The sequence below is a fragment of the Sebastes fasciatus genome, chromosome 5 (genome assembly GCF_043250625.1).
Source record: "Sebastes fasciatus isolate fSebFas1 chromosome 5, fSebFas1.pri, whole genome shotgun sequence".
NCBI lineage: Eukaryota > Metazoa > Chordata > Actinopteri > Perciformes > Sebastidae > Sebastes > Sebastes fasciatus.
Genome location: NC_133799.1, coordinates 14997453 through 15025279, shown reverse-complemented (window position 1 = coordinate 15025279; position 27827 = coordinate 14997453). Strand labels below are relative to the sequence as shown.

Sequence of the window (27827 nt, the reverse complement as noted above, 5' to 3'; positions counted from 1 at the left end):
TCATTGTCAAAGAGATGCACCCTCTCAGTGTATGTGTCCTCTCAAAGTAGTGCTATGATGTTGGATGTTACAGGAACTGTGATAAATGAAAATGCAGATCCCACTGTTCTGATTGCATAAAAAGGTAACGTTTTTTAACTCAGATTTGATGCATATGGTTGTGTTCTTTATGTTATGACAGCTTTCCTAAAATTTGATTTTAAAAAATCACAATATACAGCCTTGCTTTATATTGAATCGTAACCCCTGTATCATTATATGTATCATATCGCCAGATTTTTACCAATACGTAGCTCTACTTCTTATAATGCCTCATCTGTTCGAACACAGAGGAAAGGCAGTATTTTAGATTTATTAAAAGTATTTCAGTGAAAATAGAATGAGAATAATCATTTCAGTAAAAGCGACTGATTTTCGTGACAAAAACTATTCAACATCAAAGCTACATTTTCATTGTGATGCACTGCACTTTGGACACATTACCTGGTACTAGTCACACAAATGTAACACAACATGCACAGCGGAAATGCCAGTAAGAGAGATGCGTCAATGATTCTGCAAGCACATTTTCAAAAAGGCTTTCTTGCTCAAACAGTTTTTTCTAGCATTTTGTCAAACAGCCAAAAATCTGTTCCAGCACTTTTGTACAGAAAAATAAAAAAAACTCTTTAATGTAGAAAATGCCTGCTGCTGAAAAGTCTGTTTTTAACTGAAAAGCAATAGAATCAAAGTCACCTTACAGATATTATTTTTAGCCAAAGAATGTCTCAAAAAATAGGATTCATCTCTGATATTTTGTTCCATATAAGCAATTTGATATGTGAATATGTGCATCCTGTCGCACAAAGCTACGTAAAAATGTATTTCAATGACAGAGTAGTACCTCTTTGCTTTTGAGGCACTGAAGACCTTCAGGTTTAAAAACACAGTCACCTCATAAAACTGCTGCTGAGTGCCCCACGTGTCACATCTTACTGTATCTGAAACTCGTTACAGGACACAACGGTATGATCATCTTGTGTGCATGTGACCAACGGCTCACAGTGAAGTTGTTTTAAAATGCAGGGTTCATACAGTAGGACCTCCTTCAGGGGGCTTAAATTTAAATAAACAAACAACCTCCTGCATATTCACACGTGGATTGTCAGAGACATGAAGGATATACCTCTCCAAACTAACCTATATCTGCGAACAGTGTGGGCCTTATGAACCGCTGTGATAAACCTTTAAGTGGCCCAGAGTGACATATGAGCTTCAACAGTGAGAGGACAAAAATAAACCAGTCCTCGGGCCAACATGATGAACTCCAGACAGCTGAGTCACCGTTAAAAACGGTTTCAGTCGAGAAAGTAGGTTTTTATATGTTGTATGTAGAACGTGTTATAGGAGCCAACAACTCTGACTTTCTGTACGTCTCAAGTCTTTACAAGTACAGGAAAGACTGAACTCTGCATCCAATCTGTAGATTCACACATTTAAAAGTGTTAAAAAATATATAGTTAAATCACAATATTGTTATTTTGACACCCTATCGCTATTGCCTTAACTACAGAAGATATAGGAAATGACAAAATAAATGAAAACATGCATCACAATATGGGTCATGAGGTTTTCTATGAAATCTCGAGTGACACAATAACATAAAACATACTGTACTACTACTATAAAGGAGTATAAAAACATACTTTACTTTACTTTAAGTCAATTTACGAGTATTACAATACTACCATTGATAGCATGAATTTTTGATTAGTCATGGTGACTCACTATTGAGCACAGTAGTGAATGTCCATAAATTAAGGCTAAACCGCACATTTAAGATTTAAAAAATCACTATAAATTCTTCAAGTCCATTTTTAGACAGATTATAAATTACAAAAGCACCATAGAATCCCTATAAATTCACTGACGTGAGCATATATTGATAGAAATATTGTATTAATATTAAAAAACTTCTAACTAAACACCACTTAAGCCCATTTTTTGACCATTATATATTACAAAAACACCATAAAAAATCCCTATAAATTCACTGATGTGAATATATGATAGAAATATTGTATTGATGTTAAACATTTCCAGCTGACACACTTCAAGTCCATGTTTAGACAATTACTGTGTAAATTACAAAAACTCCATAAAAATCTCTATAAATTCACTGTTTTGAGCAAATAATGACAGAAAGATTGTACTAAATACAATATTGTATTAAAATATTGTACAAAACACTATAAAAATATTACAAGCTTCCAGCTGACATACTTCAAGTCCATTTTTAGACAATTGCCTTGTAAATTACAAAAAAAACATAATAATCTCTATAAATTCACTGTTTTGAGAAATAACGACAGAATTCTTGTAGTAAAATATTGTACAAAAACAACATAAAAATCCCTATAAATTCACTGTTGTGAACATGTAATGATAGAAATATCGTATTAATATTACAAACTTCCAGCTGACACACTTCAAGTCCATTTTTAGACAATTACCGTGTAAATTTGAGCAAATAATGACAGAAATATTGTACTAAATACAATATGTATTAAAATATTGTACAAAAACACCTTAAAAATACCTATAAATTCACATATAATGATAGAAATATTGTATTGATATTACAAACTTCCAGCTGACACACTTTCAAGCCCATTTTTAGACCATTATAAATAACAAAAAACACCATAAAGCTGGCTGTAAACTCTCAGCTACAACCTGACAGAGATGCTACGGCTCTTTTTTTTTATTAATTAATTAATTCCCAGCTGAAGAAGACAGGTGTGTTAGCTGCTGTATTTAAGCTGTAATGTGGCCTGAACCTGCACCTTCTACCTCTCTCCATGCACAAAGGGGGGAAACCCCTCCATCCCTCTCTCTCTCTCTCTCTCTCTCTCTCTCTCTCTCTCTCTCTCTCCTGAGATGTAAACAACATTTAATTATTTATTTCCTCTCAAGTTCAGGATGGAAGGTGTCCATGGAGACACATCACAGCACATTCACGTGTGTTGTTGAAGCCACATCAGACCATGTGTCTCTGTGTGTCTCTGTCTGTCTCTCTGTGTGTGTGAGGTGGACACTTACTGGAGAGTCGAAGGAGAAGGCGCACTCGCTCTTGAAGACCCTGTCCCCGGTCCTGGGCACTCTGATGGTGGGCATGTAAGGGACCAGCAGCTCTCCGAGGTCTGCAGCCATCTTCGCATTCCTGCTTCTCGCTGCTCAGTGCTGCTGGAGCCTCCGGAGCAGCGCTGTCAGACGAGACCAGAGGAGAGGATGCTATTTATAAAGCAGCATTCCTCCAGCCAGGCTGCTAGGGGGATGTGACGATGAACAACATAAAAATAAAATGACACACAGTTGGAGGAGGCTGTGCTGGCTGCAGAGCTAATATAGCATGACGGCTAATATTGTTTTTTGGGGTGTTTTTCTTGCAGAAAGCGTTGAAGACCTGCGCAGAAATTACATTGTTGACTGTGGTGACGCGCTTTGTGCATGGTGGATGTTTCACCAGCAGCAGGGCCACTCCCACTCCCACCTCTCTGAGGATGATTCATAAAGCCACCCACACACACTACACCCTCTACTACTACAGCATGTCTCCACCTCCAGGATCCAGCTAAAACATCAATATGAGAGGTGCACTTTGAGTTTTAATAGCTGCTGATTGTAGCATCCTACTATGGAGGAAGGAACCTGCCAAAATAAAAACTAAAAGAATAAATACATAAATAAATAAGTTAGTAAATTAATAAATACATAATAAATAAATAAATGACTCGATAAATAAATAAATGTCATTAAATGCAGCAAAAATAATATTAAAAATAAATGTAGCCATTAATTGCTTCTTTATTTATTTATATTGTATTAATATTAATAAATAATCTTCAGGGTTTTTTTTCAATATTAATTTTTTCATTTTTATTATTTTTTGTTACATTTAATGACATTTAATTATTTATCTTTGTATTAATTCCCTTATATATGTACTCTTCCAATTTGATTTTCAATATATATTTTTTTCTTTTTTAGTATTGGCTTTGCTACATTTAATTACAAAACTGTTTATTTATTTATTGAGTCATTTATTTATTTATCTTTGTATTGATTCACTTATTTATTTACTCTTCCGTTTAATTTTCAATATTCATTTTTAAAATTATTTTTGCTACATTTAATGACAATTATTAAATAAATAAATACATATATAATAAATAAATAAATGACTCGATAAATAAATGTCATTAAATGCAGCAAAAATAATATTCAAAATAAATGTAGCCATTAAATAATTGATAAAATGTGACATAAATTGATATTTATGTTTTAATTTGCTTCTTTATTTATTTATATTTGTATTAACATTTGCATTCATATTAATTAATAATCATCTTTGTTTTTTTTCAATTTTCATTTTTGTCATTTTTATTATTTTTTGTTACATTTAATGACATTTATTTATTTACTGAGTTATTTATCTTTGTATTAATTTCCTTATCTATTTACTGTTTCGTTTGATTTTCAATATTCATTTTCTTTTTAAGTATTAGCTTTGCTACATTTAATGATAAAACTATTTATTTATTGAGTAATTTATTTATTTATCTTTGTATTAATTCCCTTATCTATTTACTCTTCCGTTTGATTTTCAATATATATTTTTTTCTTTTTTAGTATTAGCTTTGCCACAATTAATGATAAAACTATTTATTTATTTATTGAGTCATTTATTTATTTATCTTTGTATTAATTCCCTTATCTATTTACTCTTGTTTAATTTGCAATATTATTTTTTTTCTATAATTTTTGCTACATTTAATGACATGTATTTCTTCAATCATATATTTATCTTTGTATTAATTTCCTTATTTATTTACTCTTGTTTGATTTTCAATATTCATTTTTAATATTATTTTTGCTACATTTAATGACATTTATTTATTGATAAAGTCCTTTATTTATTTGTCTTTGTTTTAATTCCCTTATTTATTTACTCTTCTGAAGTTCTTAACACAGTACAAGCTGTTATGGTTTTAATTGCTTTTTGTTTTAGAGATTGTTGAATTGAAAGAATGTATTGTCTGAGCTCATTGCTAAAGGCAGTAAAACATAGATTCTTACCTGTGAATTTACATTTATGTATATATGGAATTTGTCCATTATAATAATATGATTAATCAGGTTTTTCTGTGTATTATTTTCCAATAGACCAAACAATACATTCCTCCAAAGCAACACAAAACTCTAATGAATATTCTCAGTAATAAAAGTACATTATTATTATCAAGCACAGGTTTTGCCAAGAAATCTTCACAATAGAGCGATGCCAAAATAAATGCACAACAGTTTCAGTACATCCATAACAGAAACTACAATTAACATCAATGTCTCTCTTAAATATTGTTTAACATTTTTTAGCTGGATAGAATTTATGAATGAGTTTAAAAGAAACTTTCCTCAACTTTATTGGTGATTAAGCATTGACTAAGTAGAAGCCAGGCCTTCTTCTATACTGTATCATCCACAAATTGATTCCAATACGAAATAGCATATGGGAATGTAGTAATATCTCTTTGGACAATCTAAAAGATATGCTTTTTATTTCTCAGTCGCATTTTGCATGTATAATAAATAAGATGGAAGTCACTCTTAAAAAGGGACACAACAAAAGGTTCATTTTGTGCACCTTAGAAATAAAAGAACAATCATCTTGTCTGCAAAGCTCTGCCCCCAGGTGGACGCTCTCCTTAATTGCAAAAATTACTAAATAAAATGAAGCAAATTGTAGAGCTGCAACGATTAATCGATTAGTTGTCAACTATTAAATTAATTGGCAACTATTTTGATAATTGATTATAATCGATTTGAGTAATTTTGAAAGAAAAAAAGTCAAAATTCTCTGATTCCAGCTTCTTAAATGTGAATATTTTCTGGTTTCTTTACTCCTCTATGACAGTAAACTGAATATCTTTGAGTTGTGGACAAAACAAGACATTTGAGGATGTCATCTTGGGCTTTGACAACATTTTTTTTTACATTTTATAGACCAAACTAATTGATTATTCGAGAAAATAGTTAGTAGTGTTAGTAGTAGTAGTAGTAGTAGTAGTAGTAGTAGTTTGTTGCAGCCCTACAAAATTGTCTCTAATGTGTTGCCTGACTACCTCCTTGAGGATGAGAGTAAACAAGTGTGATCTGTTTATTATGAGCAAAATAAATGAGACTCTAGTATTGAAAAGGCTACATCTCAATTTGTCCTCCCATCAAACCTTTGGGTATATTTTACAGTAAATATAATCTATGTTACACAGGAATAAGAAATGCAACAGATGTAATGTATCTAGGGCGCCAAGCTGAAGCTAAATGTCCTATACGAACTTGCAATTGCACTTTGGATAAAAGCACTATATAAATGCAGTCCATTAATTTGCAGGCCTCAGTCCTGGTTAAGATTAAATTTGGGGTAAAACAAACAAATGGATATATCAGATTCAGGATATAAAAAAAAACATGATCTTGGCAATTAGTGCACAGAAATACTTTACCTACCTCTGCCCAGCAATGCAACCTACTTCACAAAGATTTAAATACCCACTCAAGGTAAAAACATTTTTAGAGACACTGGAGGACAAAATATCTTGAGTCCATATAGATATTTTATTTACGCAGGAAGGGAAATAATGTACAAACAGTGAGATTGATCGGCATGATGTACTGACGGCAGACACGTCTGGATTAGTTGTCAGGTGTTGACTTGGGACTGTAGTCAATCATCTCCTTGTTGAGGGTCGCCACCTGGAACCACGGGCCGTCTCCCTTCGTCCTCATGTGTCGACGCACCTCCAGCTGTGCCAGTCTGTTGATTACAAACAGGCAGTGAATTAATGATGCGAATAGTGCTTCAGAAATGGAAAACGAGGAAAAATCATGACGTGTCTTTCTCCAGAAGAATCAAACCCTTTTATAGTTGTGTCGATCCTTTGTGTTCAGGTGTCTACTGACAGCATTTGATGGGTTCTTTTAACTGTAATGCTCAGTACATGCTTCACGCAGAACTTGCTGCAACAGAGGAGGTTGTGAACTGCACCATCATAGTCCGACAACATAAAGATAGTGCCAAGGGGACACAGGACGTGTGCTTGATAAGAAACATTACCTTTTAAATCATATATTCATATTTAATCCATGTTTGGTGTGTGCAAGAAACAATTCATTTCAGTTTGACAAAAAAAATCTAATATATTTAACACTGAATAATAAAATGACAGTTTTATGACTGAACAAATGGCCATGACAGACCCTAACTGCCACGGATAAAACTTCCTCCTCAACACCTTTAGTTAAGTGCAAAGCAGATTTTCTGACAAACAACAACCCTCTCAACAACATGAAACCTGTTGTGTTGAGACAAAACTGTCACACTGCTCCCTGGATGCTTCAGTGGAACTACGGCTGTTCTCATACAGTTACAGCTGATAACGCCGACCAACGGTGTCGTTGTGGAAGCGTAGCACCCAACCTCCAGTTCACCCCCAAGTTAGCTCCGTCAGCAGTGTTGCTGTTGTTTGCACTGTTAGCGCTGTTAGCTACGAGCCGCCGGCTCAGCCGTCGCCATGTTGAGAGCCGTGCGGAGGCAATAGAAATTCACTGAATTCTGTATAGAGAACCTTTAAGGATAGTTAGAAATGTCTTCATACGCCTGTATCACTCACAACGGTGTTCTGTCCTTAATATGTGACAGTATTCCGGTGACAAGAAGCTACAACATAACACACCGGTACTAAATCTCACCTCATGTCTGCCTTTTCTTTCTCTATTTGGATCGCAGCCATCATCTTTTCATAGTCCTTCACTGGGGAATCATAGACGGTCCGTGAAATAAACCTGGTGATGGGGTGCTGCAATTACAGAGAAAAAGAGACACAAGACAAGAGTATTTTTAATGATTTTTTTCAGTTAAAATAAGTAATCAAGAAGTTGAACAATTATTGTGACTATATTAGATTTTATCCTTTTACATATCTCTAAAATATTACCACATGAATGACAGGACAAATCTACGTAGGCTCCACTCTGAAATATCTATAATTATAGAACTTACAAAATCTGTGGTCTGAATATTGCAGACAGGATGCTCATAAAACATTCACTAGAGGCAAACAGCTGCTTTAAGGTTCAGCACTTCAGCAAAGGTTTCATGATGGCAAAGGTGATTATGGTATGCACGTACTGATGCTGAATTCCAAATTTAATCCAAGATTGAGCCCATCCTACCCTGGACTAGGGTTCAGATCAGTGACACAAAACACTTCTGAAAGGACAAACGAGATAAGATGCTAGCTCCGTACCTTGTAGTACTCCCAGTACTCAGGTTCGTATTCCTCAGGAGTTTCAGCCAGCTCTGCCTCACCTTCACCACAAAAATCACACAAGTTCAATTCAAAGTTGCTTCTTTTGATTTACTCATCAAATCTCCAAAAACTTGGAAGAGATCTCCTTACTTACCAATGAAGACATTCACACTTGTGACAATGACAGCCATAGGGATGCCGGTCAGCAGGATGTAATATTTCTGCGAAAAAAAACATGAGAAAATAAAATGAAATACTGAAAATTGTAATGGTGCTCTGCATGAGGGGTGATCAAGTATAACAAAGCCCAAAATGTCAGTAATAATTGTTACTTTGATGCAAAACTAGTCGATATTTTAGGCATGGCTTTTATTTCATTACACTGGCTTCTATTTCATAAGCACTTATGCACTCGGAGCTGCATTCCTTGTATAAAAAGGTGCTATACAAATTAAGTTTATTATTATTATTGTCATAGAAACTACAACCACAGGAGAAATTGTTAGACCGTATATTCTGTTCACATTGGATTTGCTGGTGCTTGATGCTTGCACTAAATTAAATATTGTCGTGCTGCAAAGATTTCCTGGCCTACACATCATATTCTATAGACCTAGGAAAACATCTTTGTTTGGAACAGATCCCCGCAAAATTATCATTCCCTCTAATATCTTAATTGCAATATCAGTCAAAATAATTGCAATTAGATATTTTTTAAAAATCGTGCAGCCCTATGCTGGCATCAATCTTGTTATATATCTTTATTATTATTGTTATTATCTACAACGGCTCCCAAATTTAGGCTGGGACAACCCCTTCATTTGTCATGATCACAGGAAATAAATGAGATGGCGTTGCAGTACTCACCAATAAGTTCAGAAATCTCCTGTCATAGAAGTCAGTGGGTTTGACGATAAACATTGACTTTCCGTGTCCCCAACGAACGGCCACTGCAAGACAAGGCAAAGGATACTGTAGTCATTGTGTATTTCACAATTAAAAGGTGGGTGCTTTATTGGCAACATTGACAATCAAACGTGATAGTCTTGCAAATGTTATATTAATTTGCAAATCGGTTTACTACCTCATTTAATTTTTTATTTTAAAACTAAAATTGTAACGTGCACACTTTGTTAATGTTTATAGTATGTTATTCTATGTTTATATTTTCTATTTTAGTTGTAGTAGTCTGATATATTTATAGTGCATTCTAATATATTATTAATATTGTGTATTCTGTAGATATTTATCTCTAGTGTTGATATGTACATTGTCTGTACTGTTCCTGTGCATTGCCTGGATAACCTGCAGCTGTAACACAATAATTTCCCAATTTGGGATCAATATAGTAGAAAAGTATCCATTTACCTACCTACAACATAGTAAGATAAGATAAGATAAGATAGAACTTTATTAATCCTGAAGGAAATTCTTGTGCCAGAGATTGCTCAAAAATACAACAAAATTACAACAAGTTCAAGAGTATAAAATACAAGTGTATAAAATAAAAAAAGAACTATTTCTAGCACCAGTGCCTAATAGAATAACAATTAAGTAAGATACATTTAGTAAAATGAGTAAATAAGATAATATAAGTAAAACAAAAAAGGTAAAGTAAGCTAAAGTTACTAGCTACTAGTATTGAGGTCATGATGTAAAACTAGACCAACTGGGATTTTGATTATTGGGCTGAAGTATCTGAGTAAACTGAACAAGTGTCTCAGTATGTATAGTTAATACTGGTGATGGTTGTTGTCATGGTTATATGGGGATACATTGACATTTAACAGCTATAAAACAACTATTACACCAGCTACCAAATACTATTGGCATTAATGAAAAGAAGTGCAGTTTAAACGTGTTTTTAGCTGACAAATAAGAGTGAGCAGCTCCCTGTATCTACTGAAGTAAGACCCTACTGAAGTACTTTCTGTTGACAGCAGGACAAACGTTACCAGCTAGGTGGCTACTATTAGCATGCTAACAAGGTCATAAGAGGAGAAGGCCACGTTTAGGGTCAAACTTCTCTCTCTTTTAAACAGCCAGGGTGTCTCTTACCTTTATCTGCCCGTGGGATTGTTCGAGCGAGTAGATTTGCCGCATTATTTCCAGATTTCAGAGGACTCAGTCTGGCTGCAAGAGCAGCAGCAGACCTGAGAACACTCCAGCCCGCCATCTTTACTGAGGGAACCGCTGCTCAACAACACGAGCTCTGATTGGTTGATGACGGAAGTGAAGCCGAAACCGCCATCTTTAATAAGGGCAGGTTTGATCCACAGATTCTATCCAGTGAAATATTTCTTACAGAAGTTTTTATTATTGTTAGTATTTATTCTGGTCCTGTAAATTTACATGTGAGTTGTGGAAAGATGTCAATAATTTTATACTCGTTAACATTTTCTCAGATTTTGCACTGTACTATAGAAATATTATATTTGGCTGCTATGATTACAGTGACAAAGACAGTAATGCATTTTTTCTTATTAATCTAATTTTAATTCTCGCAACGTTCCACATTGACAGGAGTAAATTTACCAAAAAAAAGCCTAATTTCTTTGTATTTATGAAAGAAATGGAAATTATATCTGTCAACAATTTATTCCTCACAAAACAAAAAATCAATGAAAACAATGAATGTATACAATATCTTTAAAGTTTTTAAGTGAAATTATTGTCATACTGTCGCTTGGTCTTTTTTATTATTATTTATTTTTCTTTTTTCTTTTGTTTTTGTTTCATTTCTGTTGTCCTTTTATATTTGGCACAGTTCTTTGTTTATGTTTTCGCTATGCTTCTTTTTGTATGTAAATGGTTTTAATGTTTTCTGCTGTTACTATGTATATTGTCATTTTGAAATAATAGTTAAAAATAAAAAAAGTAGATGATGGTAATATTACAATGGGGAATCTGCTAGAAAAGACATCTAAGAAAGTACACAATCGTCTAATTAATTACCTAAGGGCAACAGGAATAATGGAGAGAATTTAATTATTATTATTATTAATAATTATAAATTTTTATTTTATTGTTTTTTAGTTTTTTATTTATTTTATTATGTTATTATTATTATTTTTTTCCTGGCAATCTCCTGCTCCACCCTCCAGTCCAGTGGGTGGTGGTAATGCACCTATAAGCTGAATAGATGCATGATGGGTACTGTGGGAGGGACTACGGTAAAGATGGCAGCGTCCTCTTCAGCAGGACGCGTCTTGACTCTTTGCAAACAGTTTCATAATGTCTTCAGGATCTCCTCAGCGATAAATACTCAGCAATGTTCCGCTGCTTTGACCAAATACCAGCCTCACCTGTACAGGTAACGCTAAGACGCTGTTGTAATGTGTAAAAACAGGATATATAAGCGACCTTAAAGTCAACGTGTTCACAGCACTGAGTGTCTATAGACTGTATACAGTCTGGCTCTGCTGCTCAGTATAACGGTCTGTGTGGATTCTGTAAATGAGTTTATCTAATCAAATACAACAAATAACAGTCCCTTTTATCCTTTTTAATTTAATTGATCGTTAACTAACCTACTCCTTTTGAGTATGGTTCTTTTCAGGTTTGTATGTGGCTGGGATAGGGAGGGGATTTGGAGCCATGTTTGTGTGAGTTTGTTTGTGTTTTGTATATTTTGTATATTTGGTTAACTAAAAAATTTGAAAATAAAATATTCTAATAAATAAATAACAGTCCCAATAAATTAAGGTGGACATCTCCAAGTCTTAAATTTACTATGCCACCTGGCCTGCAGACACATGCTGAGTTAATCCATTGACACTGGATTGAGGTAGTTACATTTTGACTATGAATATGACAGTCTTCTTTATTATGTTTTCTTTTTTCTTATATTTTTATTGACACTTTGCAACAAACATAGACAACATAATTTACAGATCCTGTATGCATTCACAACCCAACCATGTCTGTCTAAAGTGACGTATTTTAAGATTTGTTATACACATAAAACAAACATTGAAAACAACAGTATGAACAAATAGGGAGTGATCTTTTCATTATCATACAATCATAGATTTGTAAAAATAAAATCTGGCCTGTGGGGTGTTACATAGTTGACCCCACAGGCCACAAATAATTCCAGTTTATGGTTAACATATGCTGTTATCCTCTCCCTTTTATAAATGTCCATTGTAATATCCATCCATGTATTCAGAGTTGGGCTCTCCTGTGATAACCACTTCCTCGTAAAAGCCTTTTTACCAGCTACCAGCAATATCTTTAATAAATATTTGTCTCTTTTCAACCATTCTTGAGGCATAAATCCAAAAAATAAAGTCTTGCACTCCATAGGAACATGACTTCTGAAAATATCTTGTAAGGCATCATGAATTTCTCTCCAATAATCCTGAACGACAGGACAATCCCAGAAAACATGATAATGTTTCAATGCATTCTGATTTCCACAATTTCTCCAGTAAGCTGCATTATTATGTTTTCAATTACAGGATAGTCTTCATGGTCATCGTAGCCTTGTTGTAGAAGGTTGTATTTAAAGACAGGAAGCCATCACAGACTACAACCAGAGCACTAATCTGACAAACCAACTCTATATTTAGATTTTAGAATATGTCAAGGTGATTTTTTTTCTGACAAAGATTTGTAAAAGGAGACCTCTAAGCTGATTTATTTATTTCCTTTAGTACAAAATTGTATTATTGGGTTAGCACATCTGATTGCATGGTTGATGTTGTCTGTAGTTATTTGGCTCCTGAAATGTGATGTCTCTTTCTCAATGGGAGCCAAACACACTGACAGAATAGTCCTCTTGGTCTTTTGCACATCTGTTGCCACTTCATGATCCTTTCCTTACGTGTCATCGTCATTTACGATATAACAATACAGTATTTTATATTTTATTTGGTGTTGTGCAAATAAATAAATAAACAAACCAGCAATCACTAAAATCAGTTTCTGGGTCAGAAAGGAGGAGGAGACATTTTAAGAGTAGCATTATGCACTTGTTTTAGGATTTAGGATTTGCCTAAAACAAGTGCCTCACTGCTGCTTGCTGATGACTTGTTCAAATTCAAACTAAGAGGTTTGCCAATCCTTATTTATAGTTGATTACCCTTTTGAGTCTTGTTTTTGTGAATTTATTTTGCACCCATCAGGGAAAAGTCTCCGCTCGCTGCCCTGTCTTGGTGCAGTCTCACCAGCCCTGTGGGTCAGTGTCGAGCGCTGCACACAACCGTCAGCAGGAGAGGGCTGGAAGAGTTCTATGACCTCCCGGAGAACTGGGGAGAGCCCAGCGTGAAGTCAGGTATAATATTTATAATATTCAAGCCTCCACTATGGCTATGCACAGTCTATGCTTGTAGCTTTAATAATAGAAGATTGTTTGAAAATGTTGTAGGGGCACCGTGGACTGCCAAACAACTGAGAACAAAGAGCAATGAAGATTTACACAAACTCTGGTGAGCACTGTTGAGAGATCACACTGGTGCTTCACAGCGTATAAAACATTTATCAGCTGTGTGTAATAACACTCTCGTTCTCTCTCAGGTATGTGCTGCTGAAAGAAAAGAACATGCTGCTCACACTTGAGCAGGAAGCAAGAAGGCAAAGGGTTCAGATGCCGAGTCCAGAAAGAACAAGGAAGGTTGGTACGATGCTCGAGTGACATCTGCACCATTAATGTAGAAATAGGGAATTACGTTTGACAGATCAGATTTGGCTCGACCTTTGACAGAACTAGGTGGGATGCAGAGTTTGTACTTGTGTGGCTAAGCTAAATCTTCTTCCTCCCAGGTTGAGCGGTCGATGATCAGACTGGAGACGATTGTGCAGGAGAGGGAGACTGCACTGCGACTGCTGCAGACAGGACAGGAGAAAGCCAGACCAGGAGACTGGAGGAGGAACATATTTGGATACACCTACTGGTGAGGGCAGATTCTTCATATACAGATACATTATATATCACACATACGCTTAAGGAAATGCAGATTTCTTAACATTTTAAAGGTTCACTGAGGAGTTTATGACCTCTAGTAGCACTATGGAGCTGTTTCACTCTCATGGGGAAGCAGCTAGGAAAGGAAAGATTCAAGATGTAAGGGAGAACAAATGAGGTAGGAAGCATGACGAATATTGTTTGTGTAAAGAAGACACGGTTAGTTCTTAGCATTTCTGGCCAACTAGAGCTCAAGGATACACACTGATCATTATTATTCAAACCTGGTCCTGATTTCAATAGTAGGCAAAGCTGATTCAGACTTTCTGCAGGTCTATAACATGATTGCAGAACCTCTAAAAGGTCAGGCTTTAGAAAAGGAAATGTGGGAAGTGGCATCGCTCATGTACTTTTTTCTTTCATTCAGGTATCGCTTCAAAGAATACGCTATTCCTTGGTACATGAACAGACGGTATAAGCGAAAGAGGTTCTTCACACCCAAGTTTGTCCAACCACACATAAGGTAAGATACGACACACGTGTAATATTGTGCCCTTTCTAAATAGTGTAAACAATGTTTTAGTAGATGTTAAAGATGTGTGTGGAGTTTAACCTTGAATTATGTTGTGCAAAAAACAAAATGTTGATTCTTCTGTCTTGCAGGTTACGCATAGAGAAGCATCTTCGAGAGAAAGCCAGGAAAGCCGGCTTAAAGAGTGAAACTCAGTCCAAACTCAAGGAGAAGTTTCCTCAAATGAAAGTTTCCGCATCATGAAATTTGAAAAGTGCACATTTTACAATTAAGGAGTTATTGGCAGTAGACACAAGGCCTTCTCTGCCGAGTTAATATGAATACTCAAGAATGAGTCAGCTCATGTCAAATAACTGAAGGTGGTCTATGTTGAGTATGAATCTATTTGTCAAGCTGTTATTTGATCCTAGAAAATAAATTATGCTACATCACCGACATGTTTTGCTCACTGTGTTCTTCTTCATGTTTTACTAGTCTGCAAGATGAATATTTAAGGTTTCATGTGACTTTTAGGAATGTCTTCATGCAACTTTACAGTAATTAGATACTGTTATCAAAATGTAAACCTGCTGTTTTTCATGTCTAACAACCAGATCAGTCTTCTAAGTAATTAATACAAGAAACACTCAGAAAAATTAAAATAACCACGTAAAAGAGAGCTATTATACTTCATCACACCCATTTAACAAAAGAGACTTTATTTTTAAAAGACCATATGTAGCCAATGACAAGCAAAGTGAAACTTAAATACAGATTTATTTGACACCAATAAGCAGAGGCGAGAACTAACTGGCCTTTACCTCTGATGATCTTACTTACTACACAAAAAGAAGAAAAGGCTTATGAACAGAAGACATTATTCACCCCAAACTGTAAAAGGTTTTTCCTCCAAATACACGTCACCCAACATTTACCTTGTCAGTATTCTGCAGAAACCTTGCAGAGCAAATTCCTCACGTTTTTCCACATTGTGATCAAAAACTTGATTTAAGACCTACACGCTGATATTTAATGATAAACTTTGAAGATGCAAGGTTTCCACAAAACTCCCAACAATCTAAAGAGAAGGCAACAGACTGACTGTGATGACATAAACAAAGGACCGTAAACTCCATTTCATCATAGTGACAGTTTACTTCATAGGTGTTTATGTCTGTTTTCACAATAACTCCCAGACAGGTGGTAAACTCAATTATGTTTTAAAATAAATCATACAAAACAGGAGCAATCATCTGTGGGTGTTCCTGAGTCCAGGGTCAGAGGTGAGCGACTCGTGAGCTTGTGGCAAAGACGGTGATGGAGAGGGTTGGGTGTCAAATCAAGGGCACTTCCTGTCTACACACTGCTTTCCTCCCTCTTCGTACTCCTGTTTGGAGATCCACATCTGCTGGAAGGTTCCCTGGCAGACAGACACACACACACACACACACAGGTTTAGTTTGAATAAGTCAGGATAGAATTAGGAGAGACAGGAATACACACAGGCTGTCAAGCAAAGTGGATGTATGAATACAGTTCTCATGCATTTTGCCACCCCTTTTGTCAAGTTAAAGGTAATAAAGGTCAAAAGTTTAAACAAAAAAAGCATTTATTCAAAAAAAGAAACTACAAAAAAGCAGTTTTTCCTTACTGGAATACCACAGAGATAAAATAGAAACTTCCCCTTAAAATCTTTGGATATGAATGCCATGGTGCTTCTCTGCAGACACCTTTTTAGGGCTGCAACTAAGGATTATTTTCATTGTTGATTACATTCTCGATTAATCGATTAGTTGTTTGGTCTATAAAATGCCAGAAAATGGTGGAAAATGTTGATCAGTGTTTCCTAAAGCCCAAGATGACGTCCTCAAATGTCTTGTTTTGTCCACAACTCAAAGATATATTCAGTTTACTTTCATAGAGGAGTAAAGAAACCACAAAATATTCTCATTTAAGAAGCTGGAATCAGAGAATTTTGACTTTGTTTTCTTAAAAAGTTACTCAAACCAATTAATCGATTGTCTTAAAAGTTGGTGATTAATTAAAAAATTGACAACTAATTGATTAATCATTGTAACTCTACATGTTTTGCTCCTATTATGAAAAACATTTGCTAGTGGTAACCTGATGGCTGAGTTGTTGCTTTAAATCCTATTAGTGTGTGAGAGACAGTTTTCTTCACCTCAAGAGCTACCTGTCATAAAGATTAAAAACCTGTTGTTGATATATATTCGTATTATAACACAGTTTTAACTGCTGTGTGTCCTTACGAGTGATGCCAGGATGGAGCCTCCTATCCAGGCACTGAACCGGCGCTCCACTGTAGTGTTGTTGGCTATCAGCTTCAGCCTCATGCTCTGCAAATCACAGACAGACATGTTAAACTCTGGCAGGAAATAGAGCAGTGTTTCGTGATGTGTTAAAAAGATCAAACCACATAAAGAAATTGTGCATAAATCAATACTTATGTTGTCAAATGTAGCTGCAGTCTTTCATTAACTACAGCCTAAGATCATAATGTTAATCAGAATGTGTGAGGAAGTGGTGGTGTTAACTCACCGGAGGGGTTTTCTGAGAGAGTTCTCTGTTCAGTCGGTCTGTGAAGCCCTGAATGAGCGTGTTTCCTCCGGTCACCACCACACTGCCGTATAAACCCTGAAATACAAAGTAAAGAGGTTCAGCAAATTAAGAGTTTCTGTTTTTAAAGCAACGCTGAGTACTTGGGCTGGAATGATTCCTTGAGTTACTCTGGTAACTCGATTACTAAATCATCGAAGCTTCGTTGTGGATGACTCGCGAAGCCCAGGGAGCAAGACCCATTAATATTAATTAATCAATATCAATTTTGAATTCAAACACATCATCACTGTTCGATCAGTTACAGTTATAGTACCTTTATAGGAGTGGTCCATAAGATGTGTACCTTTTTAAAGCAATTTGACATTATTTGTATGCATTTCAGAAAATGTTTTATTTGAAACCCAGAATGTAATATGTACTTAAAATGCACTAAATGGGTTTAGTTTTGACAGATAATATTACTGTATGCAATTTAAGCAATGAAAATGTTGATTTTTCTAAAAAGAAAACCAATTAGTTGTTCATTTTAAGAGACTAATCTTACTTTCTCTTTTGTATATTCACTATTGCTCCTTAATAAAGCACAAGTATTTTTTTATTAGATTCATCTACATTCCAGGCGAAATTCATCGTCCACAAAAATATTAAAGTAAGACATCTCCAGTCAGTTATTTTAAATGAATCCTAATTAGAAGCCTCATTTAGATGGATAAAAGTTTAACTCAAGTGTCTCAAAGAAAAGGAAATATATTTCCGACACCAAAAAATTTGTAACCCGTGTTTAAAACATGTTGATAATCACCGGCCGGATGTCGATGTCGCACATTCCCACGCTGGTCGTCACCACGTGGCCGACTCCTAACATGGTGTTCCCAGACAGGCCCTGAAGTGATCACAACAAACAACACTGTATTACATATTCATAATGCATTAAAAGCGACACCATTTTAAAAAACTTTTCATGACAGAGCTTTCCTTAGTTAGAGCAGTACGTTAATCAGCTCCACATTAAAGCACACACACCTTGGCATTAGAGGGGTCAAACAGACCCTCTGGGATCTTCAGCCTCTCGGCCCCAAAGTCACAGTTGTAGCCGTTGGGCAGCTCATAGTGCACTGTGGGCATCTGTGCAGCAACCCTGATGAAAGAGAGGAGGGTTACTTGTGAGTTATTTACTTTGGGATGAAAAAGCATACAAACCTCCACTGAAGCTGGGGCTTAAAGTAAAGGACGTAATAGAAAGATTCCTATTAAAGCTACTACGAGGAACTTTCATTTTGTGTGTTTTAGCAGTCCCTGTGGACAAAAGTGGTTGTGTTTCCGGGGCACCAGTGTCCCTTTAGAAAACCTCTATTTTTAAATGCAGCAGGGTCTGACAGTCTGCCCCCTGCAGTTCTGGTTCTGGTTCTCCCGTGCCTCCCTTCCCCCCAGCGGGACCAGCAATACGGCCTGGGCCTCCAGCACCATTGTGACGATGTTGGCTCCCAGCGGGGACCAGCAGAGCAGTGAGGCGAAGCTTTGCTCCAGGCCAGAGGAGAAGCCGCTGCTGCCGGGTGCAGAGCTCTCCACTTACCGCCTGAGCTCCGACTGCAGATCGGAGGCGGCAGTGAAGCCGGATCTGGGTCTGTCAGGCTGGTTGCTGCCGGAGGCCATGCTGGAGTCTGAGCTGAAGGAGTTTCTGGTGGACCTGCATGGTCTCATTTACTTATGTAGGTCGTATAGAGACATCAGTATTACATTGAGACTGTTTCGTAACCAGGTAAAGTTCCTCATAGTAACTTTAAGTTGCAAATACTTCTCTTACTGTTCATCATATGGCGAGTCTGACACCTGCAGCACAGATGCCTGGAAGTCCTGGATCACACACTGCAAACATTAAGAAGAGACAAGTTGGCACACATTCAACAAAAAACACAATACATACCAAGCAAATCAATAATTCCTTTATTACTAAGAGGATACAACAACTGTAGAGGAGTCTAAGGGTTTGCTGCTTACATTACACATGTAGTTGTGCCATGAGCGGGTGACTTGAGGTAGTTTCTCCTTTTTCTTCCAGCTGGCCGGTGATCCCTCTCGCACTCCATCCTGTAATGTCAAAACACTGTGGTTGACATGGTCTGGTATGAAGGAAGATGATAAATACAGACTGTGTAGACACATAACACATGGTAAAGAGTAAAGTTAAATCTCTCCGGTTAAATTTACAAACTTGTGCTACGGACAGGCTGGTTCTTCATTAATCTGGTTATGCTACATATCCAAAATTCCTTCTGTGAAAACCGTTGACTCTAATATGTCAACAAAATGAAACAGTAATTCTTAATCTGGCTTTATCCAATGTTCAGATTTCTGTTCTGGAAATGTATACAAATTAGCACATATTTGATAAGATAATGCATCATTTGCATATTTAAGAAAATTGTCTTAATTTAAGTTATCAACTGGGGAAGTTTCATGGTGATATATATTAGTTAAATGTCTACCCTATTCACCTGTGGGGTCTCCCCGTAAAATGCACCATTCCACCTGAGAATCACTGAAATGAGATTCTCTATAAAAATGTTATCTTACCTTTGATGCAATCATGTAAGGGGGGATTATTTCAACGCTTAACTCTTGGAAAAGCTCCCTACACTGCATGCTCATGAAGTCTCCAGCCAGGGGCGATTTGACGATGCCTGTCAGAGAGAATAAATAACACATGACTTGAAGGAACACAGTAAATATCTACCGTGTTTAAGCAACTCCACCCTCTGTTTAAACTTGACAAATCACTGAAAATTACTCTGGCCCAACAATAGTTCATAAAGGTAACAGAAGGCTGAGATGCAAGCTCCAACCAGCAGATGGCAACATAAATCATAGGAGACCACACATGCATCAATGAAGGATTGTACATATTCTATTATTCCTCTTAGGTGATGTATCCCCTCCCTGGTTTATATGTAAACCAAGTCAAATCTGCAGGTAGATCGTCAACTTATGATGAATGATTTATGATAATTGTTCACCTTGCTGCAGGACATAGCCATCATGCACTGGAATTGCTGTCGTGTGTGTGGCTCCGCTGTCCAGGACCAAGCCTGTAGACCGCCCATTGGCAAAGCTTCGACACTCAGAGTAAAGGACGTGTAACACAGTTTCACAAGAGAAGTAATACTGTCTGAGAACATTATCAAACATATAGAGGAAAGTTAAATGAGAAGTTTTGTCTCCCATCCTTTTCTGAATGAAGTGGACTAGTAAAGGATACGCAGATAGCACAGCAGATTTGCAGAGGAAGAAGGCGGGAATGTTGTAATGTTCAAACATCAGCTCTGTTAGTTTCTCTCGTTTCGCTCGCGTGTTCCACTGCGGACACAAAACAGAAAATAGGACGCTTAGAACAGGTTATTGTCAGCACAACACAAACCACTGTGTTGCTTCATGAGGTGATGAGGACCAGCCCAGGAAACAAACTCTTTACTTCAAATTCTAAAAAAGAAACGGCATCTCAAAAAGGACACCAGCTACTCTGAATACTTAACTAACAAGTTAAAGGCAGAACAGGACTTTGCATTTTCCAGCATTTGGCTGTTGGCTGATAAATCGGTACAATCAGTGTTGTTCAGACTCCAGAGGCCTGTACTACAAAGGAGTTCAACATACCCTGGGTATCTTCTGATTATCCTGTTTAACTAATCCTAACAACCATGATCTCACTAAGCGGTCCTACGACGGTGGTTATGAACTCGGTAAGTCAACCCAGGGTTTCTCAATCTGGCTATGAGCACATTCACATGAAAGGGGCGGTGTTTGCAGCATATGACCAACCACAAACATGGATGAGTCTACTGTCAAACGAAGAGCAAACGGTAATATTAGACAAATACGAAGAAGTTAAACACATAATCCAGACTAATGCAAACTCACCGATGCTTCTGACATGAGCACTGGATGCAAGCTGGGTTCAGACTTGAAGTGCATCTTGTAGGTGTGATCCAAAATGGCCTGGAAACTGTCCCAGTCCTCAACTGTAAAAGGGTGAGCGGAGAAAACAAGGACAGGGCTTGTTATGTGTCAAATCACTGTCAGATTACTGCTGATTTCTGGCTATTATACAGGTGAAAACAAAAGGACAAACAAGCATCTGTGCTTAAAATGAGAAAACCAAAGTTGTTCAAACTCCACATCTAGTTTTGGGAAATAATGTGCAATTATTGGTGGAAACATAAATAAAATGTGTTTTAAAATGAAAACAATACAAATATGTTCTTTACAGCCCTGTACACAAACAAAGACAAAGTTTGAGCACATAGATGCTCATGATACGTCTTTACTATATTTATAGCTGCAGGCCTACAAAAAAAAAAAAATCGACGTCACAAAAAACGTGTATCTTTCATCATCGTCATCGTCGTCACTGGGTCAGATGGTGGAGAAAATAGAGCGATGATGAGCTTTTTTAGATAATAATTTGAGCGTCAGGCACCGATGTTCCAGGTCAGCCCTCGGAGGGAGCCCGTTGTCCCACGGTGCTGTTCTGCTGCAATTAAGATCGGTGTCAAACTCGTCTCTAAATAGCCTCACAGCCAAACTCCACTGGACCAGATTCCGATGAGCTTCATCAGCTAGGTCACCGCACCGGAGAAGTGCTGGTTTCATATCGGCTGTCTGAGGTGACAGGAATCAAACACACCAACAAAATGTTGTGTTTATAGCAAAGAATTTGGGCTTGGCTTTAAATGCTTATAATAAGTCAATTACCGGATTGGTCAATGGAGAGGAAATTAATACACCAATATGAGGCTTTAATATAATTATAAATTTGCGTTGTTTGGATTTAAAGTATTTGGAAACCTCAAGGTCAGAAATTGCAACAACCATTTTTCTTTTCTTTTCACATATTAAAGACTAAACAAATAATTGATTAATAAATAGAATAAACAAAAGATTAGTCGGTAATTAAAATAATGGGCTGTTTCAGCCCTAGTTTTGGATAATAGTTGTCAAATTGAGAAACACAATATAGCTTAGCTAAATAACATTGAACAGATGTGAGAAAACACCACAAAACTGACAGAAAACGCTGCAGAGAAGAAAAAAAAAGTCGGAAATCTGAGATTGAAACTGAGCCACAGACCAAAGCATGGGAAAATAATCCATGATCCTACAGTCATTTATTTTAGGATAACTGCTCAAATTCAGTACCAAGGAGAGCTCTGGAAATGCAACCCACATCTGTCTTTGAATGCCCAACACATCCACAATACCGACAAGAACAAACAAGGATGGGATAATAAGACCACTGTCAAGCAGACATGGCGGTAAACCCAAGACGAAGAGGGGTTTGCCTTCCAACTAGAGGACACTAGACGGGAGAGCTCATGTTAATGAGTTGCCTTGGTCTTCAAATAATCTCATTAATATTCATGATGAACAGCAGTCATCTATACGTCAGTCAGGGTTGTGACGAGTTCATCTACAAAGTCGGCTGACAGACCAAAAGAGTCTAATTATGGATGTGGTTCAAGCTGACGGGATTATAAATATTCATTGTGGAGTTTACGTCACAGACCGTGACAAATAACAGGGTCATGCACTTACAACACAACCCATGCATGTTCATATGGGTTGTAAATGCATTGCATAAACACAGTATACATTTTTGAAACAGCCTAGTCAATCCCGAACCCTAACCCAAGAACATGGCAGTTAAAAACAAAATGTTCTCTGGATTTTTTGCATGGGAAAAAAAGAAAATCACACGCCATGAGTCAACACTCACTCATGCCATTCTTGAGCGGAGACATGACCTCCATGCTCTCCCTGGGTACCCTCAGCTGGTTGGTATCAATATAGTAGGTGGTGCCACTCTGCTTGGTCTTTTCACCATCCGTCTCCATGGGCGTGCTGCCATCCTCTCGGTCAAGGGTCACACCTATCACCGTGGGGAAGTCGGCCTGAGCAAAGCCGAAACAGAACAGGACAAGATATATGTCAGGACACATTCTCACACGCCCTGGTTTACCGATATCAACCCCATCCCAAACATTGAATGAAAAATTTCCCATTCTGTGAAACTTGAGGTGAGGCAATGCTCTTCTGACGAAGAGAACAATGGTTTTGAAATGCTCAAAAGTACCTGGTTTCATACTGTAATGATATGGCCTGTACTGACTAATGCATGTTGCATAAACAAGGTCTGACTTAAAGGGGAACACCACCTACATTAAGAATTCCAATATGTTATTTCCATTGCCTAGGAAAGCTCAATCAGTATTTGTGAACATGAGCTACTCTCTCTCAAAGCCAGAAATCAGAGCATGCAGTCTCAAACTTGTGATATCATAGTATAAAGTATAGAGTATAAAGTCTGGAGCTGCTCCGTAGACAATGAATGGGAGGCTGATTTTGTGGACCCACAGAGGGTTTGTTCTGTTTTTTATACCCAAATGAGCTTTATTCTATTGTAGTGTTCTCAGTTGTGAAACAGAAAATGTAGCCATATACTCAGAATATCCCCCTGGGTGCTCTCAGTGACTATGTTTCCATGCACAAAATATTCAGTTTTTTGCCCTTATTCCCACTGAGCTGCTTACATGGCTAATGAAAATGAATATTCCACTAATATTCCCGTTAACATGCAGCCGTGGTGGCCTGGTTTGACCGCAGACTCTTTCATTCCTTTAACCACCTTCTTGAAAAGGTCGGCGTTGCAATATTTGCACATATCCAAAAACCTTTTGATATCCAAGTCTTTTATAATGTTTAAAAGTAGGTGTGTTTCCCCTTCCGACCAGAAATGTGGGCTTTTCTTTTGGGCATGCATCTCTGCAAAGTGTCAGCTAGTTTGTTTGTGTACAACGCACAGAGCTGGCCGTAGGGAACAGGGAAGAAGCCATGGGGCCGGATGTCGCTAACTGCCGTAAAAACCCCAACTGAGACGCATATTCTGAAGCCTCTGCATACATGTCTAAAGATTGCTCCTAAAATCCGAATAATATCGGCATATCCCACGTCTTAATCGGCAAATGCTCCATACGGAATATGCCGTTTACATGACCCGTATCAAATTCAGAATATTGTGGAATATTAGTGTGCATCTGAACATAGTCAGTGTCAATTATAACATCCTTCCCAACTCATTGTCTATGGAGCAGCTCATTAGTTGCAGTCCTAATCAGAACCAATAGCATGATTACTATTGCATGCTTTCATAGCTACTCTTTCAACAAAACCAGTAACTGTCTGTCATAACCTCTCACATTAATGAGGTCACATTGTGATGGTGTGAAGACGATGTATAGAGACAACATATTATATCTGAAAACAGGGAAGTGAAAAGATGGGGGGGGGGGTTGAGGTGAGGTTTAGCATCATATGTCACATACTGTAGTATAAAAGAGACCGATTCTCATTACAGATGATGACCAGGGTATATCATACTGTGGTATTTGCACATGGACAATATTACAGAGATTACATAGATGAATGAGAGTATGACCATCAGTGTTCATCTCTGACATTTCTCTTAACAAACTTATATTTACACAAATCAACATCTCCACCTCCAGCACTGATAAATCAAACCCAAGCAAGCACTCCAGAACGATCTGAACTCAATTCATGCCGTCTGTCTCCAGGGTGACAGCCCTCATTTCTCGACACAGGAGAAACCCCCAGGGAGGGGAGATGAAGATACGCAGAGGAAGAAAAGACACATAGTTAATCAGGTCATTTGAGTGATCCACTTACCTTGGGACAGTCTTCTCCTGCGTAGCCAGCTCGTACAGTGTATGAGCCAATGTCGAACACCAAAGCTCCCACCTCATCTGCAAAAATAAGAGAAGTGCAAAGAATTTAATTTATTTATTTATTTTTGCCATTTTAAACTGCAAAAAATGATCCACCTCAACAAATACTGTACACACTTTGAAAGACTCAATAAGAGTTTAAGTTAGGTCTCTAAAATGACAAATGGCATTTTTAGTTTTTGCAATATATTTTCCATTGAATTGAGTAGGAGCAGTTCCTTAAACAAATATCCTCCTTCCTTAAAAAACATTCACAAACCCACATTATACACCATCACACAAAATGTCAAATAAATACATCTGATATTTATGCCTAGCCCACACATTAAACTTGTGAAAGCTTGTCTGGTATTCTTCCAGTATTGTTATTAATGGTATTACCATTTTTGTGATCTTTTCTAAGAGTACGTCCTTTACCATAAAGTGACAAGCTGGGGACAGGAGGATAAAATCACCATAACCTTTTTGTACCAACAAAGGAAAGCATAAAGAAATGTCTGGGAAGTTTAACCTGTTCTGAGCATGTATCTGTACTCGTCAGTCTTATTGGTTGATAACAGCGCTCCACCAATCAAAATGTATTAAAATAAAAAAAGCTGAATGATAATTTGTAGTGCTGATATAATTAGTCAATAGGGCTGGGCAATATGACGAAACAATATAAAATATATTTCTACATTGTTTCTATCGTGATATAGGCTATATTTATTCTTTTATTTCTCTATTTCACTTAAAACTGTTCATCTTCTTTTTGCACTGAAGTGAGAAATGAGAAAAACCTCAGTACTTTTCCCTTGTCAAGTATTTAATTCACACAGGAGTATATAAAATACCATGTGGTTATTTCATATAGACTATTTATTTATTGAACTACCAGAAAAAACATGCTATATTGTGATATATATCGTTATCGAGATATGAAATTACCTATATTGGGATAAAAGATTTTTGCCATATCGCCCAGCCCTAATAATCAAATTAGTTAATTAGATGACAAACAGGAAGTTATTTGATTATGACTTTAATTATGAACTTATAAAGTAAAATGGATATCAAAGCAATAGACTTGTCTATAACATACTTTAAATGGCATGTCATTTGTACAATAGCCTAAACATCTACCTTAAGAAAATAAAGTAAGTGGTGTGAAGATTAAAATCACAAAGTGGCACTTTTATATTTCAAGTTGTACACAAATTCTACTTAAAAGACCCATTTTATTTAGTTTCTTAATTTTCATCAATTCTTTCTTCCCCATGTTGTCCATGTATCTGTTTTTATGTTTTTTATTTTTTCCCACTCACAATGTTGTTTGGTTACAATTGTTCAGAAGTCATTATAGATATTTAAATCAATATCCTCCTCACAAACACTAACTATACACTTCCATGTAACACACACACAAACACACACACACATGTCTTTTTTTTATATATTTACTGTATTGTTATTGTTGTTATTATATATATCGTGTCCTAATTATTTATCACTATTATGTAGTCATATTATTTCTTTATATTAATCTTGTCTCTGGGTGGAGGCTTCAGATAAGCCCAGTGGATCTTTTGCCTCTTCCTGCACTGTATATTATTATTTTTTGTTATGTTGTATAGTCTTAAATTGTGCAAAACAAATAAACAGTAAACAGCTCAACTGTATTTATCAGATCTGTTAACATAAACTATGTTACAATGATATGATATTGTAATAAAGCTACTTATAGCTTGCACAAGGACCCAGTTGCTGAATGTAACTTTAATTCTAGGGGATAGTTATCATCAGGGAATGAAATTAGTGGCCAGTAGAAATGTTCACTGACCTGCCACAGTGGCAAGTAAAGGAAAAAGATTAACTTCAGACCCTGAACAGCATGCATGCCATATTAAAGTATTCAGAGCAGCAGACCAATACAGAAGTTATTTCAGTTAAAACACATCTATCTTAGATTTGTGAATATGAGCAGAGAGGTAAAATATGTAGCTAGATAATAAATATTCCCTCTTAAAGCTCAACCACAGTGGAAAACATGCATCTCCATATGAAGAAGCTCTAACGACGTTACAGACGGATGTGTTCATGAGTTCAACCCACTTTCATTCATTTCCTCGCTAGCTAGCTAGCTAGACATTACCGGGGCTTACATGGTTGTTATGTAAACAAAGTAAACTCAAAACCACAACACTTTAAGAGTTAACAAATTCACATCTTCTTAAATGTCGATTGAAGAAGTGAGCTTTAGCCTAACTGAGCTAGCTAACCGTTAGCACAGCTTAGCATAGCATAGCTAACTATAAATATAACTACGACTATATTTTAATTTACTCACCGCCTCCGTACACTCCGCCACTCATCCTCTAGGTTATCTCAACAGCAACGTAACTTACTATATAAGTTATTACAGCAGAATCACAACCGCTGAACGGTTAATCACAACAAAGAGGAGTTAGCTGGCTAGCATGGATCCGTGTAACAAAGCGGCAACACACTTCTTCTTCTTCTTCTGTGGTGTTTGTTGAGGGTTGGCCAACCAGCTTATAGGTGCATTACCGCCACCTACTGGACTGGAGGGTAGCGCAGGAGATTTAAATTATAATGGTAAGAATTATTATAATAATAATAATAATATATTATATTAAATAATAATAATAATAATTTTAAACCAAATTTCTATGTTTTTCATA

The 27827-nt window shown here is 36.7% G+C and overlaps 4 protein-coding genes across 6 annotated transcripts in view; 1 reads left to right on the top strand and 3 right to left on the bottom strand.

The window, feature by feature from the left end:
- usp13 (ubiquitin specific peptidase 13) overlaps positions 1-3489 on the bottom strand; it is a 42532-nt gene extending 39043 nt beyond the window's left edge. For all 3 annotated transcript variants that reach the window (XM_074635243.1, XM_074635244.1, XM_074635245.1), the window contains exon 1: positions 3082-3489. In XM_074635243.1, the coding sequence (XP_074491344.1) occupies positions 3082-3192 (111 nt within the window). In that variant the 5' untranslated portion in view covers positions 3193-3489. The remainder of the gene's footprint in view (positions 1-3081) is intronic.
- Positions 3490-6635: 3146 nt separating this feature from the next.
- Positions 6636-10566, bottom strand: ndufb5 (NADH:ubiquinone oxidoreductase subunit B5). Its single transcript, XM_074635250.1, has 6 exons — positions 10407-10566; positions 9216-9298; positions 8503-8569; positions 8346-8407; positions 7789-7895; positions 6636-6853 (listed from the first exon to the last, which is right to left on the bottom strand). The coding sequence occupies exons 1-6, from the start codon at positions 10522-10524 to the stop codon at positions 6733-6735; spliced, it is 558 nt and encodes a 185-aa protein (XP_074491351.1). The 5' UTR covers positions 10525-10566; the 3' UTR covers positions 6636-6732.
- A 928-nt stretch (positions 10567-11494) lies between these two features.
- Positions 11495-15221, top strand: mrpl47 (mitochondrial ribosomal protein L47). Its single transcript, XM_074635226.1, has 7 exons — positions 11495-11661; positions 13478-13626; positions 13720-13780; positions 13869-13965; positions 14115-14245; positions 14684-14779; positions 14920-15221. Exons 1-7 carry the CDS (start codon positions 11495-11497, stop codon positions 15029-15031), a joined length of 813 nt encoding a protein of 270 aa, XP_074491327.1. The 3' UTR covers positions 15032-15221.
- Positions 15222-15469: 248 nt separating this feature from the next.
- Positions 15470-27667, bottom strand: actl6a (actin-like 6A). Its single transcript, XM_074635249.1, has 14 exons — positions 27473-27667; positions 25088-25164; positions 23118-23292; positions 21263-21363; positions 20604-20701; positions 20362-20456; positions 19922-20028; positions 19346-19435; positions 19152-19213; positions 18371-18485; positions 18150-18230; positions 17327-17422; positions 17038-17124; positions 15470-16187 (listed from the first exon to the last, which is right to left on the bottom strand). The coding sequence occupies exons 1-14, from the start codon at positions 27495-27497 to the stop codon at positions 16107-16109; spliced, it is 1290 nt and encodes a 429-aa protein (XP_074491350.1). The 5' UTR covers positions 27498-27667; the 3' UTR covers positions 15470-16106.
- Between the last annotated feature and the right edge of the window lie 160 nt (positions 27668-27827).

Bases quoted from the DNA above. Each gene is read 5' to 3' on its own strand.
- ndufb5 (XM_074635250.1), bottom strand. From the start codon at position 10,524: ATGGCGGGCTGGAGTGTTCTCAGGTCTGCTGCTGCTCTTGCAGCCAGA. The intron at 8,570-9,215 runs GTGAGTACTGCA...TTTTTTTCGCAG, and splicing joins GGAGATTTCTGAACTTATTG to AAATATTACATCCTGCTGAC. The intron at 8,408-8,502 runs GTAAGTAAGGAG...TTTGTGGTGAAG, and splicing joins AAGTGTGAATGTCTTCATTG to GTGAGGCAGAGCTGGCTGAA.
- actl6a (XM_074635249.1), bottom strand. From the start codon at position 27,497: ATGAGTGGCGGAGTGTACGGAGGCG. The intron at 25,165-27,472 runs GTGAGTAAATTA...TTATTTTTGCAG, and splicing joins TGGCGGAGTGTACGGAGGCG to ATGAGGTGGGAGCTTTGGTG. The intron at 20,702-21,262 runs GTGAGTTTGCAT...TTGTGTCCGCAG, and splicing joins TGCTCATGTCAGAAGCATCG to TGGAACACGCGAGCGAAACG.
- mrpl47 (XM_074635226.1), top strand. From the start codon at position 11,495: ATGATGGGTACTGTGGGAGGGACTACGGTAAAGATGGCAGCGTCCTCT. The intron at 11,662-13,477 runs GTAACGCTAAGA...TGCACCCATCAG, and splicing joins TACCAGCCTCACCTGTACAG to GGAAAAGTCTCCGCTCGCTG. The intron at 13,781-13,868 runs GTGAGCACTGTT...GTTCTCTCTCAG, and splicing joins GAAGATTTACACAAACTCTG to GTATGTGCTGCTGAAAGAAA.